The sequence below is a fragment of the Phyllobates terribilis genome, unplaced genomic scaffold, assembly GCF_046119375.1.
Source record: "Phyllobates terribilis strain yellow unplaced genomic scaffold, ASM4611937v1 Scaffold_3__8_contigs__length_932513732, whole genome shotgun sequence".
Lineage (NCBI taxonomy): Eukaryota > Metazoa > Chordata > Amphibia > Anura > Dendrobatidae > Phyllobates > Phyllobates terribilis.
The window spans coordinates 658,767,555-658,781,384 of record NW_027362763.1 but is presented as its reverse complement, the minus strand read 5'-3'; the positions used below and the strand labels follow the sequence as shown (position 1 = coordinate 658,781,384).

Below are 13,830 nucleotides of genomic sequence, written 5' to 3'. Positions count from 1 at the left end.
GATTGAGTCACAGGTTCATATCAAGATGACCCAAAGTACTTAAGAGAGTTATAAATAAAAACAACATATACAGTGCTGGCCAAAAGTATTGGCACCCCTGCAATTCTGTCAGATAATACTCAGTTTCTTCCTGAAAATGATTGCAATCACAAATTCTTTGGTCTTATTCTCTTCATTTAATTTGCTTGCAAGGAAAAAACACAAAAGAGAATGAAGTAAAAATCAAATCATTGATCATTTCACACAAAACTCCAAAAAAGGGCCGGACAAAAGTATTGGCACCCTCAGCCTAATGCTTGGTTGCACAACCTTTAGCCCAAATAACTGCGAACAACTGCTTCCGGTAACCATCAATGAGTTTCTTACAATGCTCTGCTGGAATTGTAGACCATTCTTCTTTGGCAAACTGCTCCAGGTCCCTGATATTTGAAGGGTGCCTTCTCCAAACTGCCATTTTGAGATCTCTCCACAGGTGTTCTATGGGATTCAGGTCTGGACTCATTGCTGGCCACCTTAGAAGTCTCCAGTGCTTTCTCTAAAACCATTTTATAGTGCTTTTGGAAGTGTGTTTTGGGTCATTGTCCTGCTGGAAGACCCATGACCTCTGAGGGAGAGCCAGCTTTCTCACACTGGGCCCTACATTATGCTGAAAAATTTGTTGGTAGTCTTCAGACTTCATAATGCCATGCACACGGTCAAGCAGTCCAGTGCCAGAGGCAGCAAAGCAACCCCAAAACATCAGGGAACCTCCGCCATGTTTGACTGTAGGGACCGTGTTCTTTTCTTTGAATGCCTCTTTTTTTTCCTGTATACTCTATGTTGATGCTTTTTGCCAAAAAGCTCTACTTTTGTCTCATCTGACCAGAGAACATTCTTCCAAAACATTTTAGGCTTTCTCAGGTAAGTTTTGGCAAACTCCAGCCTGGCTTTTTTATGTCTCGGGGTAAGAAGTAGGGTCTTCCCGGGTATCCTACCATACAGTCCCTTTTCATTCAGACGCCGACGGATAGTACGGGTTGACACTGTTGTACCCTCGGACTGCAGGGCAGCTTGAACTTATTTGGATGTTAGTCGAGGTTCTTTGTCCACCATCCGCACAATCTTGCGTTGAAATCTCTCGTCAATTTTTCTTTTCCGTCCACATCTAGGGAGTTTAGCCACAGCGCCATGGGCTTTACACTTCTTGATGACACTGCGCACGGAAGACACAGGAACATTCAGGTCTTTGGAGATGGACTTGTAGCCTTGAGATTGCTCATGCTTCCTCACAATTTGGTTTCTCAAGTGCTCAGACAGTTCTTTGGTCTTCTTTCTTTTCTCCATGCTCAATGTGGTCACACAAGGACACAGGACAGAGGTTGAGTCAACTTTAATCCATGTTAACTGGCTGCAAGTGTGATTTAGTTATTGCCAACACCTGTTAGGTGCCACAGTTAAGTTACAGGTGCTGTTAATTACACGAAATAGAGAATCATCACATGATTTTTCAAACAGTGCCAATACTTTTGTCCACCCCCTTTTTTAGGTTTGGTGTGGAATTATATCCAATTTGGCTTTAGGACAATTCTTTTTGTGTTTTTTCATTGAAGACAAATTAAATGAAGAGAATAATACCAAAGAATTTGTGATTGCAATCATTTTCAGGAAGAAACTGAGTATTATCTGACTGAATTGCAGGGGTGCCAATACTTTTGGCCAGCATTGTACTATTTTAGGTTGATATATATATATCGAAGACATCTGCAGCCACCCGGGATGGATGGGTATTTTCTTGTAGTGTTAGGTGCACTATAAGGGTACATGCACCCAGTTTCTTTCAGTATACCCGCTGTGAGTTTTTAAGTAGGCAGTGTTTTTCATTAAACATCTTTTTGACGTCTTTTCTGACGTGTTATGCAGCGGTTCTGCCACTGCACTTTTTAAAAAAAAATTGTATGTATTAATATAGCTGAAGAATGGTCGGGTCACTTCTTTACACTGCTTAACGGCTTTGTAAACCAAGTGTCAGTGCTCTGATCCTCTCGCATGAGAGAATCGCAGCAAAGCTGCGGAGGAGACGGAGGAAAGAATTTCTCCATCTCCTCTGTTGCCGGCGTCCGTGGGGATCGCACTGCACTCGGGTGATATCGGAGTGCAGTGCGATGTTTCATACGCACATATAGACTTATATGGGTGTGTGAGATCCGAATCCAGCATGCAATCGCAGCATGTTGTCCTTTTTTTTTTTCCGTCTGATCGCGATCCGATTGGAGCGGGGAAAAAAAAAAACGCCATTGAGGACACAAGTATAGGATTAAATTGGTACGAATGCAATCAGATTTTTAATCGGATTGCATTCGTCCGATTTAATCACAAGTGGGAGTGGGCTCTATTACTACGTGTGCTGGTATAAAGTGTGCAGCCCCTCACACTTAGAAGAATGCAGCATCTACCTGTTCATCTGACATTTCAGCGCTCTGCCGCGTTCGGCCCATTTAATCTTCTCTCCGCCGAGTCCTTCCATCAGGGCTGATGCACTTTCTATTTTCTTTCTGCAAAGTTCAACCTCACTGAGAAGATTCTAGAATAAAATGTAAGCGTATTTGACAATAGTCATTCGCATTTTTCTTCATGGGGGTCAGCAACTTTATTTTTTTATTTTACTAATGTGTTACAAACAATATATACAATTTACCAATATAATTTGATTCCAAGTTTACCTAATCTCTTACATGGTAATGGGCAGCCACCTTGTCAATCAAGAGTTTTTCCATGCACGGCAGGGCACTGGCCTCCTTTACATGGCCACTAAAGGAGGGACACGTGACCAAGCCGATCCATCAGCTTCCTCCATTATAAAGAAAGTGTAAAGTTTTTTTTCCAGTATATTTTTGTATACCAAGATTAAAGTCTTTACATCCAAAACTAATCAGCTGCAGATGTCGCACTGTATTAACACGGTACCACCATGGATCTTAACGTCTATCGCGAGCGGAGCCGTCCTTTTCCAGTTTTACATGTCACTAGATTGTCATGGCTGATATTTTGCAATGGAAGAGGCTGATGGTCAGACACAGACCTCACATCCAGCCTATATTACTGGGAGAGACACACAGACCTCACATCCAGCCTATATTACTGGGAGAGACACACAGACCTCACATCCAGCCTATATTACTGGGAGAGACACACAGACCTCACATCCAGCCTATATTACTGGGAGAGAGACACACACATCTCACATCCAGCCTATATTACTGGGAGAGACACACAGATCTCACATCCAGCCTATATTACTGGGAGAGACACACAGACCTCACATCCAGCCTATATTACTGGGAGAGACACACAGACCTCACATCCAGCCTATATTACTGGGAGAGAGACACAGACCTCACATCCAGCCTATATTACTGGGAGAGACACACAAAGCTCACATCCATCATATATTACTGGGAATGACACACAGAGCTCACATCCAGCCTATATTACCGAGGAAGGAACACAGAGCTATCATCCAGTCTGTACTACTGGGAAATACACAGATTTCATATCCACCCTCTATTTGTCATGCACAGTGTAGAAAAGAATAAGTGCAACACGAAGGGATGAAGGGAACGAAGCCCAGACAACAGGGAAAGGGGGAGTGGTGACCCCTAGGCTGATCTAATATCACCCTGTCTCCCCTACAGTCCCTTTATTGGTTCCACACCAATCTTCGAGCAGGAAACCTAAGCCCTGTATATCCTGAGAGCTAGGCCCTTGATAGGTTAGTGGGGGGGGGTGAGCACTGGTCAGTCCCCACTATAAACTAAAGACAACAAGGGAGACAAACAAAGGGGGGAAAACTTAGCTTGAGCAGGCACCAGAGTGTTAACACCAAACGTCCTCCAGGGGCACCAGAGAGGAAGCTAGCCGACTGCTATAGTTCCAAGTCTTCACAAGGGAAAATTAGAATATCACCGGTGACTCCCTGAAGCCGACTGAAAGTTTATAAACACCCAGACCAGGGTGTCAATCAGAGCAGGAGGGAGGTTGCCTCTGTGTCCAAAAGTGAGAAGGATTAAGAAGGCGTCTGCAATGCCAAACGCAGTGACCTTCTGCAGCCAGAAGCAGAGCGACTGTCTGTTACATCTGACACATCCGTGACACTATTACGGCTGCTGAAAAAAATCAGCTATCCAGTTGTCCACTCCTGGTATGTATGCCATAAAAAAGCAAATGTGAGATTCATGAGAGTCTCCACTCAGGAGATTAAACCAATGGAAGGACAGGTAATTGGCTTAAAGTTTAAGGACGTTGATTGGAAGAACAGATTCTTGTGGTGACCAGGCACCATGTACTGATGGCAAATAAAAAAGATCCCTCCAGCCATGAAGGCTAGTGTTAGTTGTGATCAATGTTCAATGAAATAGTAGTTAGATAATTGGGTTTGTAGTAGAGAAGTACCCACTTATGGCCTAGCGAACTGCGGCAGAATCTGATGGATCGAGTTGGTTAATGACCAGTCCCAGTAAGCTAAAATCATTTGTTGAAATGGGATAGTGTGAAACTGAGAATATGGTATGCCCCCTACTGATGAAGCCATGAAGCCTATAACTCGCATACTGAGGTAGAAAGAGGTGTCCTTTTGAAGGATTTAGTAATTCTCCTGGAGAGATGACAGAATATTTAGAGGACAGAAAGGAGGTCTGCTTGATGGGGAAAGACATGGCTTGTGATACACCCAACCAAGTCAAAAAGGTACCAGGTGTAGAGGCTGCCCATGCTTTCTGATAGAGGTCCAGAATAGGATGGATAGATCCATGCTTCATTGTGGAATAAAAACATGGAAATTATTCCTTGTAAGAAATGGACATGATTGCTCTTCAGGGAATTCACAGTGTGAAAGAAGGCCGAACTTCTGAACGGGTGAATTTGAGAAATAAATGGGAAAAAAACAAGCAATTTGGTTGCATAGCAAAATTATTTTAATATGCCACATCATAGACTAAGCATCTGGCACACAAGTTGTCCAAAACTCCCTAAAGATAAGGAGTCTGCCCTATCCCGAGCAGGCTTGAGTGATGGTGGTGTAGGAGTTTCAATTGGACCCATATTTGGTGGGATGGTAGTGGGGGCTCCAGAATGGCCAGTGCTTGGCTGCAGTTTCTACTTTGAGTCTTGCTGGGAAGTTTTCCCTACCAAAACTGAGTTGGAGAAAAGGAAATGTTGCACACCTGTCCCGGGTCTGGGCCCTGCTCTCTTCACCCCAGTCCATTGCCCTCTGTTGTGATCCACGTTGGGCTCTGCAGGTTGCTCAGCATGTGACATCATCTCCCTAGGCCTTTTAAGGGTAAGTGCACACTGTCCGGAGCCGCCTGCAGCCCCTACACACTGGAATAGCCGCCGGCGGCTTCCGCTCATTTTATGAAAATGAGCGGCGCCATTTTTTTTCCACCTGCGGACTTTCCTCATAGAGGTTAGGTCTATGGGGAAAGCCCGCATGCGGACCCGCCGGAGAAATTGAGATGCTGCGGTCTGGAAAGACGCACCACATGTCAGTTTCCGCGGGTGTGTTTCTAGAAATCCCATCCACTATGCTGTAACATCTGGCCGCTGCGGGTTTGATGCTGCATAACACGCAGCTTCAAACCCGCAGCGGCTCCTGACCGTGTGCACATACCCTAAGGCTCACTAAGACACACACCCTGCATACCAATAGCTCAGCAGGTTAACCCTCGTTTTGCCATTTGTGAATTGACCTCTGCTTCATGCCACTGCACCTGTACTTCCGGTCCTGAGTCTCCTGTGTGCCTTCTCTGCCTGCTGAACCGACGCCAGGGATCCGTGTGGCCACCCGGACCTTGGGCTTGGAGGATCCACCTCACCAGGTGAGTCGAAATAGGAAAACGGACAAAAACCTATGTCCAGATCTTTTGAAGAGCTTCATGAGACAAGTTTTGGGGCAAATGATAGTTCTTGTCTACGGTGGCCTCAGGAATAACTATGTCCAAATGTAAATCAATGAAGCAGAAGCCAGAGGAAGGCTGACTTGTGAGGGCTCACCAAGATGAATTGGCTGAGCAAGAGTGTGGAAAGTAGACGCTGCGTGCATTGTGGTTTGTTCGAAGTTCTCATGCATCTAGTAGGTTTCGCAAAGCTCCCAGCTTACAAACATCAATTCATCTAGAAGGGCCCCACACAAGATTCCCTGTTGTAGGAGACATTCCCATTCTTCCAGGCAGAAGCCGCCCTAGAGGGCAAAACTTCTGGCCTTAGGGTATGTGCGCACGATCAGGATTTGAAGCAGAAATTTCCTGAGCGTTTCTGCATCTCCTTGGCATGAAAAAACGCTGGGCGTTTTTGATGCGGTTTTAGAAGTGCTTTTGTACATCAATGAATCCTTTTTGGAGCTAAATAAAGTTATTTGGTGGTACATTGCTTAAACCCTTGGATTACCGTCAGAACTGGGGTGAGTATATTGGTTAATTTAAATGATTAAAGAATGTGTCTGTTGTATTTCAAATAAAGTGTTTGCTCCGCATCTGTGTGTTTATTTAACTCTTTAATTTACTTTAATTAGTTTTGATGATGAAAATGTCTGATTGACACCTTGTCATAACCAAACAAAAGAGCTGGGTGTCAGCTAGTCCCATTCACCCAATCTTTATTAGCATTTCTATTCATGTAATTTAAGCGGCTGCTGTGAGCTGGAATTTTCAGCCTGGGAAGGTGCTCTTTTGCAAACATGGTCCCTGGCCATTAAATAACATCTCACAGCTGGTTCGTTAGCCGCTACGTTCCCCCGATCAGCACTCAGCAGCGCTTTGGACGCAATGCATTTTTGTTGCGTCCAAAATGCGATGTTCTAATGCTGCACTTTTGTTGTCGGTACATGTGAATCCACCGCATAGAATGACACTTCAAATCGGTCAAAATCTGCAGCGCAGACTAGCGTGTCTGCTGCAGAAATTGACATGCTGCGGGTGAGTTTGGGTACGTGGCCACGGTTAGGAGCCGCTGCAGGTTTGACGCTGCATGTTTATACGACGTCAAATCCGCAGCGTTCAGATGTTACAGCATAGTGGATGGGATCTCTAGAAATCCCATGTTACCTATGCGTGCATCAGAGGCTGCGAATCACCCGTGGACACTGACATGCGGCGCGTCTTTCAGGACCGCAGCATGTCAAATTCTCTTGTGGAGTCGCTAGTCTCCGCAACAGAAATTTTAGCACTAAAATATATAGAATGCGGTAAATACACATGGTCCAGTGAACACATGTGGATTTACCTGCGTTCAATAGAATGCAACGTTTTGGACGCAGCAAAAAATATGCATCCAAAGCGCTGCTATGTCTGGATCGTGGGCACAGAGTCTAAAATAAAAAAAAAATGGCGTGGGCACCAGCGTCATTTTTATAACCAGCAGAGGGAAAGCCAACTGCTGGAGGCTGACATTAGTAGCCGAGGAAGGGGGCATTAGCCAACAATGTTCCCTGGCTATTAATATCAGCCCACAGCTGTTTGTTTAGCCTTTACTGGCTAGATTACAGCCAGAAAAAGGGGGGGACCCCAGAAAAAAATTGACGTGGGGTCCCCCCTATAAAATATAACCAGCAAAGGCTAAACTAGACAGCTGCAGGCTGATATTAATATCCAGGGAAGGGGCCAGGGATACTAGCCCCCTCTGCGGCTATTAACATCACTAGTGGTGAGCGAGCACTAAAATGCTCGGGTGCTTGAAGCTCGGACCGAGCTCGCCATGATACTCGGGTGCTCAACCCGAGCAACAAGCCCAATGTTAGTCTATGGGAGACCCGAGCATTTTTGCTGCGGCACCCCCGGCAGTCTTTTCAAAGCCTAACAAATGCCCAAAACGATAGTGACAGTGCTCAAATGACATGGGGACAGCATGGGGATCGCCCCAGGAAGCATTTCTGACCCCCAGGTCACTGCTGTCAACAACGTGGTCAGAGGTAATTAAGCCACTTTTAAGGGCTCACAATAAAAAGTTCAAAAACGAAACTGAAACTGCTTTCCTGTGAAATATGTTAAGGAAGTTCCTTTCCAGGGTAAAGACTTGTGTATAAGGTAAAATAAATAACCAAAAACAAAAATACTCCTCCACACTTTGGGCTATGTTCACAAGTAGCATTTTTTATGCGTTTTTGCACTTTTGTATTGCTTTCAACCGTGACAAATTCATTCACCGGGAAATGTCATTTTAACATTTTACAACCTTATCTGGCCATATGCTGTGTGACACATGCATAAAGTGCTGAAAAGACATGAGAACAGCATGGGGAAGACCCCTGGAAGCATCTCTGACACCCAGGTCACTGCCTAAAAGTGTGCCCATCAGAAGTCATCCTTGCCGCATCAGAAGATGCAGACTTGCAACTATCCCCTTGCAAGTTCTTGTCCCAGGGCAGTGTTCAATTGTACCTCCCCCATTCCTTGCAATGCAAGCGCAAATATGCAGTCAACCACCCACCCCCAGGCTGCAATACCATACTGCTTGCTTGCACTTGAAATTGGGCCTTTTAGGCATGTGGAGGCGGAATCTGGTCACCACGTCATGGCTGCGTTGGCGGCCTGGTATCCATACTCAGTCCCCAGCTGCCCGGCGGCCGGGTGTCCACACTCGGTCCCCAGCCGCCAGGGGGTGGCCGGGTGTCCATACTCGGTCCCCAGCCGCCCGGCGGCCGGGTGTTCACACTCGGTCCCCAGCCGCCAGGGGGCAGCCGGGTGTCCATACTCGGTCCCCAGCCGCCCCTATTTCTCCTGTCAACTTCCCCACACACACTTTTCTTAGCCCGGCCTGCTTTAGGGCAGCACTGGACGAGCCCACCAGAGAACCCGACTCCTCCGCTGGGCCCTGGCTTCTCCATCAGGGGAGTTGAGAGTGCCAAGGTGAGGAGCATGATGATGATGATAGAAGTTAGCATCTGCTTTGTTTTCTTGGAATGCAAGCGCATGTATGTAGTAGCGGCTAGGCCTGAGGTGGTCAGCGTTTTGGCGCATATCCTACCTCCTCCGAGGATTGCTGGATGTTTTCCTGCTACTATCCCAGTTCTATGACTCCCGTTAAAACAAAGCTTCAGGTGATGAATGATGGATGAGGTGGTGGCAAAGGAGAAAGAGCAGGAGGAACAGGGACCATTCACATCAACATCAGGCCAGTCAACCACATATGTCTTGTAGGATATGTTTCTGTACCAAAAGGAGCGGTTCTGCTACACAGTTATAGGGCATACAGTGAGTACAATGCCTACCAAAAATTTTGAGGCACTCCAATGCCCCTTGGAAATGCCATGGAGGTCAGAGGGCCTTAACTAAGCCGTTTTTTCCATTTATAGCAACTGGGTCTCCTGTACACTGTTGGCCTAAGCAGTGAATGGAAGGCTTTCCAAAAATTATGAGGAACTGCAATGCCCCTTGAAACAGACGTGGATTACAGCGTACTAAAAACCTTCTACCCATTATTGGGGAGTGGGTCTCCCATAGTCTTTGCTTATGCCTTCCAAGCAAAAGCTGCCAAAAATTAGGACGGAGGAACTTGCAATGCCCCTTACAAGAGCCATGCAGTACAGCATATTACAAACATTATTCCCATTATTGGGGAGTGTGTCTCCCATAGTCTTTGCTTATGCCTTCCAAGCGAAAGCTGCCAAAAATTAGGAGGAAATGCAATGTCCGTTTGAAGAGTCGTGGAGGTTAGAGTTAATTAAAAACAACATTTCAATGCCCCTTGGAAGAGCTGTGGAGTTCAGAGTGGTTTAACAAGACACTTTTAATACCCCTCAGAAGACATGTGGAGGTCCCAGTAGCTTAACAAGATGGTTTTAATGCTCCTTGGAAAAGTGGTGGAGGTCGCAGTAGCTTAACAAGACGGTTTGAATGCCCCTTGGTAGAGACATGGAGGTCCCAGTAGCTTAACAAGACGGTTTTAATGCCCCTCGGAAAAGTGGTGGAGGTCGCAGTAGCTTAACAAGACGGTTTGAATGTCCCTTGGAAAAGTGGTGGAGGTCGCAGTAGCTTAACAAGACGGTTTGAATGTCCCTTGGAAAAGTGGTGGAGGTCGCAGTAGCTTAACAAGACTGTTTGAATGCCCCTTGGAAGAGACGTGGAGGTCCCAGTAACTTAACAAGACACTTTTAATGCCCCTCAAAAGAGACGTGGAGGTCCCAGTAACTTAACAAGACGGTTTTAATGCCCCTTGGAAAAGTGGTGGAGGTCGCAGTAGCTTAACAAGACGGTTTGAATGTCCCTTGGAAAAGTGGTGGAGGTCGCAGTAGCTTAACAAGACGGTTTTAATGCCCCTCGGAAAAGTGGTGGAGGTCGCAGTAGCTTAACAAGACTGTTTGAATGCCCCTTGGAAGAGACGTGGAGGTTCCAGTAGCTTAACAAGACGGTTTGAATGCCCCTTGGAAGAGACGTGGAGGTCCCAGTAGCTTAACAAGACGGTTTGAATGCCCCTCGTAAAAGTGGTGGAGGTCACAGTAGCTTAATAAGACGGTTTTAATGCCCCTCAAAAGAGACGTGGAGGTCCCAGTAACTTAACAAGACGGTTTTAATGCCCCTTGGAAAAGTGGTGGAGGTCGCAGTAGCTTAACAAGACGGTTTGAATGTCCCGTGGGAAAGTGGTGGAGGTCGCAGTAGCTTAACAAGACGGTTTGAATGCCCCTTGGTAGAGACATGGAGGTCCCAGTAGCTTAACAAGACGGTTTTAATGCCCCTTAGAAGAGAGGTGGAGGTCCCAGTAGCTTAACAAGACGGTTTTAATGCCCCTCGGAAAAGTGGTGGAGGTCGCAGTAGCTTAACAAGACGCTTTTAATGCCCCTCAGAAGAGACGTGGAGATCCCAGTAGCTTAACAAGATTGTTTTAATGCCCCTCAAAAGAGACGTGGAGGTCCCAGTAACTTAACAAGACGGTTTTAATGCCCCTTGGAAAAGTGGTGGAGGTCGCAGTAGCTTAACAAGACGGTTTGAATGTCCCTTGGAAAAGTGGTGGAGGTCGCAGTAGCTTAACAAGACGGTTTGAATGCCCCTTGGTAGAGACATGGAGGTCCCAGTAGCTTAACAAGACGGTTTTAATGCCCCTTAGAAGAGAGGTGGAGGTCCCAGTAGCTTAACAAGACGGTTTTAATGCCCCTCGGAAAAGTGGTGGAGGTCGCAGTAGCTTAACAAGACGCTTTTAATGCCCCTCAGAAGAGACGTGGAGATCCCAGTAGCTTAACAAGATTGTTTTAATGCCCCTCAAAAGAGACGTGGAGGTCCCAGTAACTTAACAAGACGGTTTGAATGTCCCTTGGAAAAGTGGTGGAGGTCGCAGTAGCTTAACAAGACGGTTTTAATGCCCCTCGGAAAAGTGGTGGAGGTCGCAGTAGCTTAACAAGACTGTTTGAATGCCCCTTGGAAGAGACGTGGAGGTTCCAGTAGCTTAACAAGACGGTTTGAATGCCCCTTGGAAGAGACGTGGAGGTCCCAGTAGCTTAACAAGACGGTTTGAATGCCCCTCGTAAAAGTGGTGGAGGTCACAGTAGCTTAATAAGACGGTTTTAATGCCCCTCAAAAGAGACGTGGAGGTCCCAGTAACTTAACAAGACGGTTTTAATGCCCCTTGGAAAAGTGGTGGAGGTCGCAGTAGCTTAACAAGACGGTTTGAATGTCCCGTGGGAAAGTGGTGGAGGTCGCAGTAGCTTAACAAGACGGTTTGAATGCCCCTTGGTAGAGACATGGAGGTCCCAGTAGCTTAACAAGACGGTTTTAATGCCCCTTAGAAGAGAGGTGGAGGTCCCAGTAGCTTAACAAGACGGTTTTAATGCCCCTCGGAAAAGTGGTGGAGGTCGCAGTAGCTTAACAAGACGCTTTTAATGCCCCTCAGAAGAGACGTGGAGATCCCAGTAGCTTAACAAGATTGTTTTAATGCCCCTCAAAAGAGACGTGGAGGTCCCAGTAACTTAACAAGACGGTTTTAATGCCCCTCGGAAAAGTGGTGGAGGTCGCAGTAGCTTAACAAGACTGTTTGAATGCCCCTTGGAAGAGACGTGGAGGTCCCAGTAGCTTAACAAGACGGTTTGAATGCCCCTTGGAAGAGACGTGGAGGTCCCAGTAGCTTAACAAGACGGTTTGAATGCCCCTCGTAAAAGTGGTGGAGGTCACAGTAGCTTAATAAGACGGTTTTAATGCCCCTCAAAAGAGACGTGGAGGTCCCAGTAACTTAACAAGATGGTTTTAATGCCCCTTGGAAAAGTGGTGGAGGTCGCAGTAGCTTAACAAGATGGTGTGAATGCCCCTCGGAAGAGACGTGGAGGTCCCAGTAGCTTAACAAGACGGTTTGAATGCCCCTTGGAAGAGACGTGGAGGTCCCAGTAGCTTAACAAGACGGTTTTAATGCCCCTCGGAAAAGTGGTGGAGGTCACAGTAGCTTAACAAGACGCTTTTAATGCCCCTTACAAGAGCCATACAGTACAGCATCTTAAAAATATTATTCCCATTATTGGGGAGTGGGTCTCCCACAGTCTTTGCTTGTGCCTTCCAAGCAAAAGCTGACAAAAATAAGGACGGAGGAACTTTCAATAATGGCAAAACGGACCACGGTCACCCTGGTGGTATAGTGGTGGTGGAGGCCGAGGATAAGGAGAAGAACATAAAACAGCCGAAATGAGGAAGCGTATACCCATGTGTGGGTGTGAAGCGGTGCATGTGAATACACCTCCCGAAATAACACAGTGAATTTGACTTTATGTTACTCTGCTGTCATTTGGTGGTGATGAGAAGTCTGGCCCAATCCAGCCCTTGTTCATTTTGATAAGGGTCAGCTTGTCAGCATTGTCAGTTGACAGGCGAGTTCGCTTATCAGTTATAATTCTCCCAGCGGCACTAAAAACACGCTCCGATAACACGCTAGCGGCAGGGCAGGCCAGGACCTCCAAGGCGTACAGAGCGAGTTCATTCCAAGTGTCCAGTTTGGATACCCAATAATTAAAAGGCAGAGAGAATCACGGAGGACGCTGGTACGGCCGGCAAGGTACTCCCTCACCATCTTTTGAAACTTTCCACTCCTTGTGAGAGTACCCAGTGCCTCAGGGTCTGTCCGAAGGGAGGGTCTGAGAAAACCGTCCCAGAACGTTGACAGTGTTCCACTGCCTCTGCTGGATTGGAGTTGCGTCTCTCTCGCATGTACGCCATGGTTGGGCAACGAACAGTGACCTCTGCCGCTAGCGTGTTCAGATGGGAATTTTTTTAACAGTTCTGCAGCAAGGGCCTTCTGGTACTGCCCCATTTTTGTAGACCTCTCCACCTCAGGAATAAGACAGTGAAAGTTCTCCTTGTAGCGGGGGTCTAAAAGTGTCACCAACCAGTAATGACTGTCACCCAACATTTTGACAACGCGAGGGTCACGGTTAAGGCAGCGTAACATAAAGTCAGCCATGCGTGCCAGACTGGTAACGGGCAAGACTTCCGTGTCCTCACCAAGATGACGACTGACCATGCTCTCCTCCTCCCCCCTGTCCTCAGGCCACCCACGCTGAACCGACGGTATGACAGTTGTACAGGTACTACCGTCTACAGCGCATACAAGCTCCTGTTCTTCCTCCTCCTCCTCTCCCTCATTGTCCCCCAATGCACGTTGGGATGAGATGAGGCTAGGCTGTGTGTAATTGACTGCTACGGCTTCTTGATCCATCTCATCATACTCTGGCTGCAATGCCTCCTCTTTAATTCTCTGCAGAGAGAGTTGCAAAAGACAGACAAGTGGAATGCTGACGCTAATGATGGCGTCATCGCCACTTACCATCTTGGTGGAATCCTCAAAGTTTGTCAAGATGGTACATATGTCAGACATCCAGGTCCACTCCTG

At 46.7% G+C, this 13,830-nt stretch overlaps 1 protein-coding gene across 1 annotated transcript in view; it reads right to left on the bottom strand.

The window, feature by feature from the left end:
• The window catches only part of LOC141258594 (dynein axonemal heavy chain 8-like), a 415,976-nt gene that overhangs the window by 144,626 nt on the left and 257,520 nt on the right, over positions 1-13,830 (bottom strand). Inside the window, exon 66 of the mRNA XM_073673563.1 lies at positions 2,433-2,560. Within this exon, the coding sequence (XP_073529664.1) occupies positions 2,433-2,560 (128 nt within the window). The remainder of the gene's footprint in view (positions 1-2,432; positions 2,561-13,830) is intronic.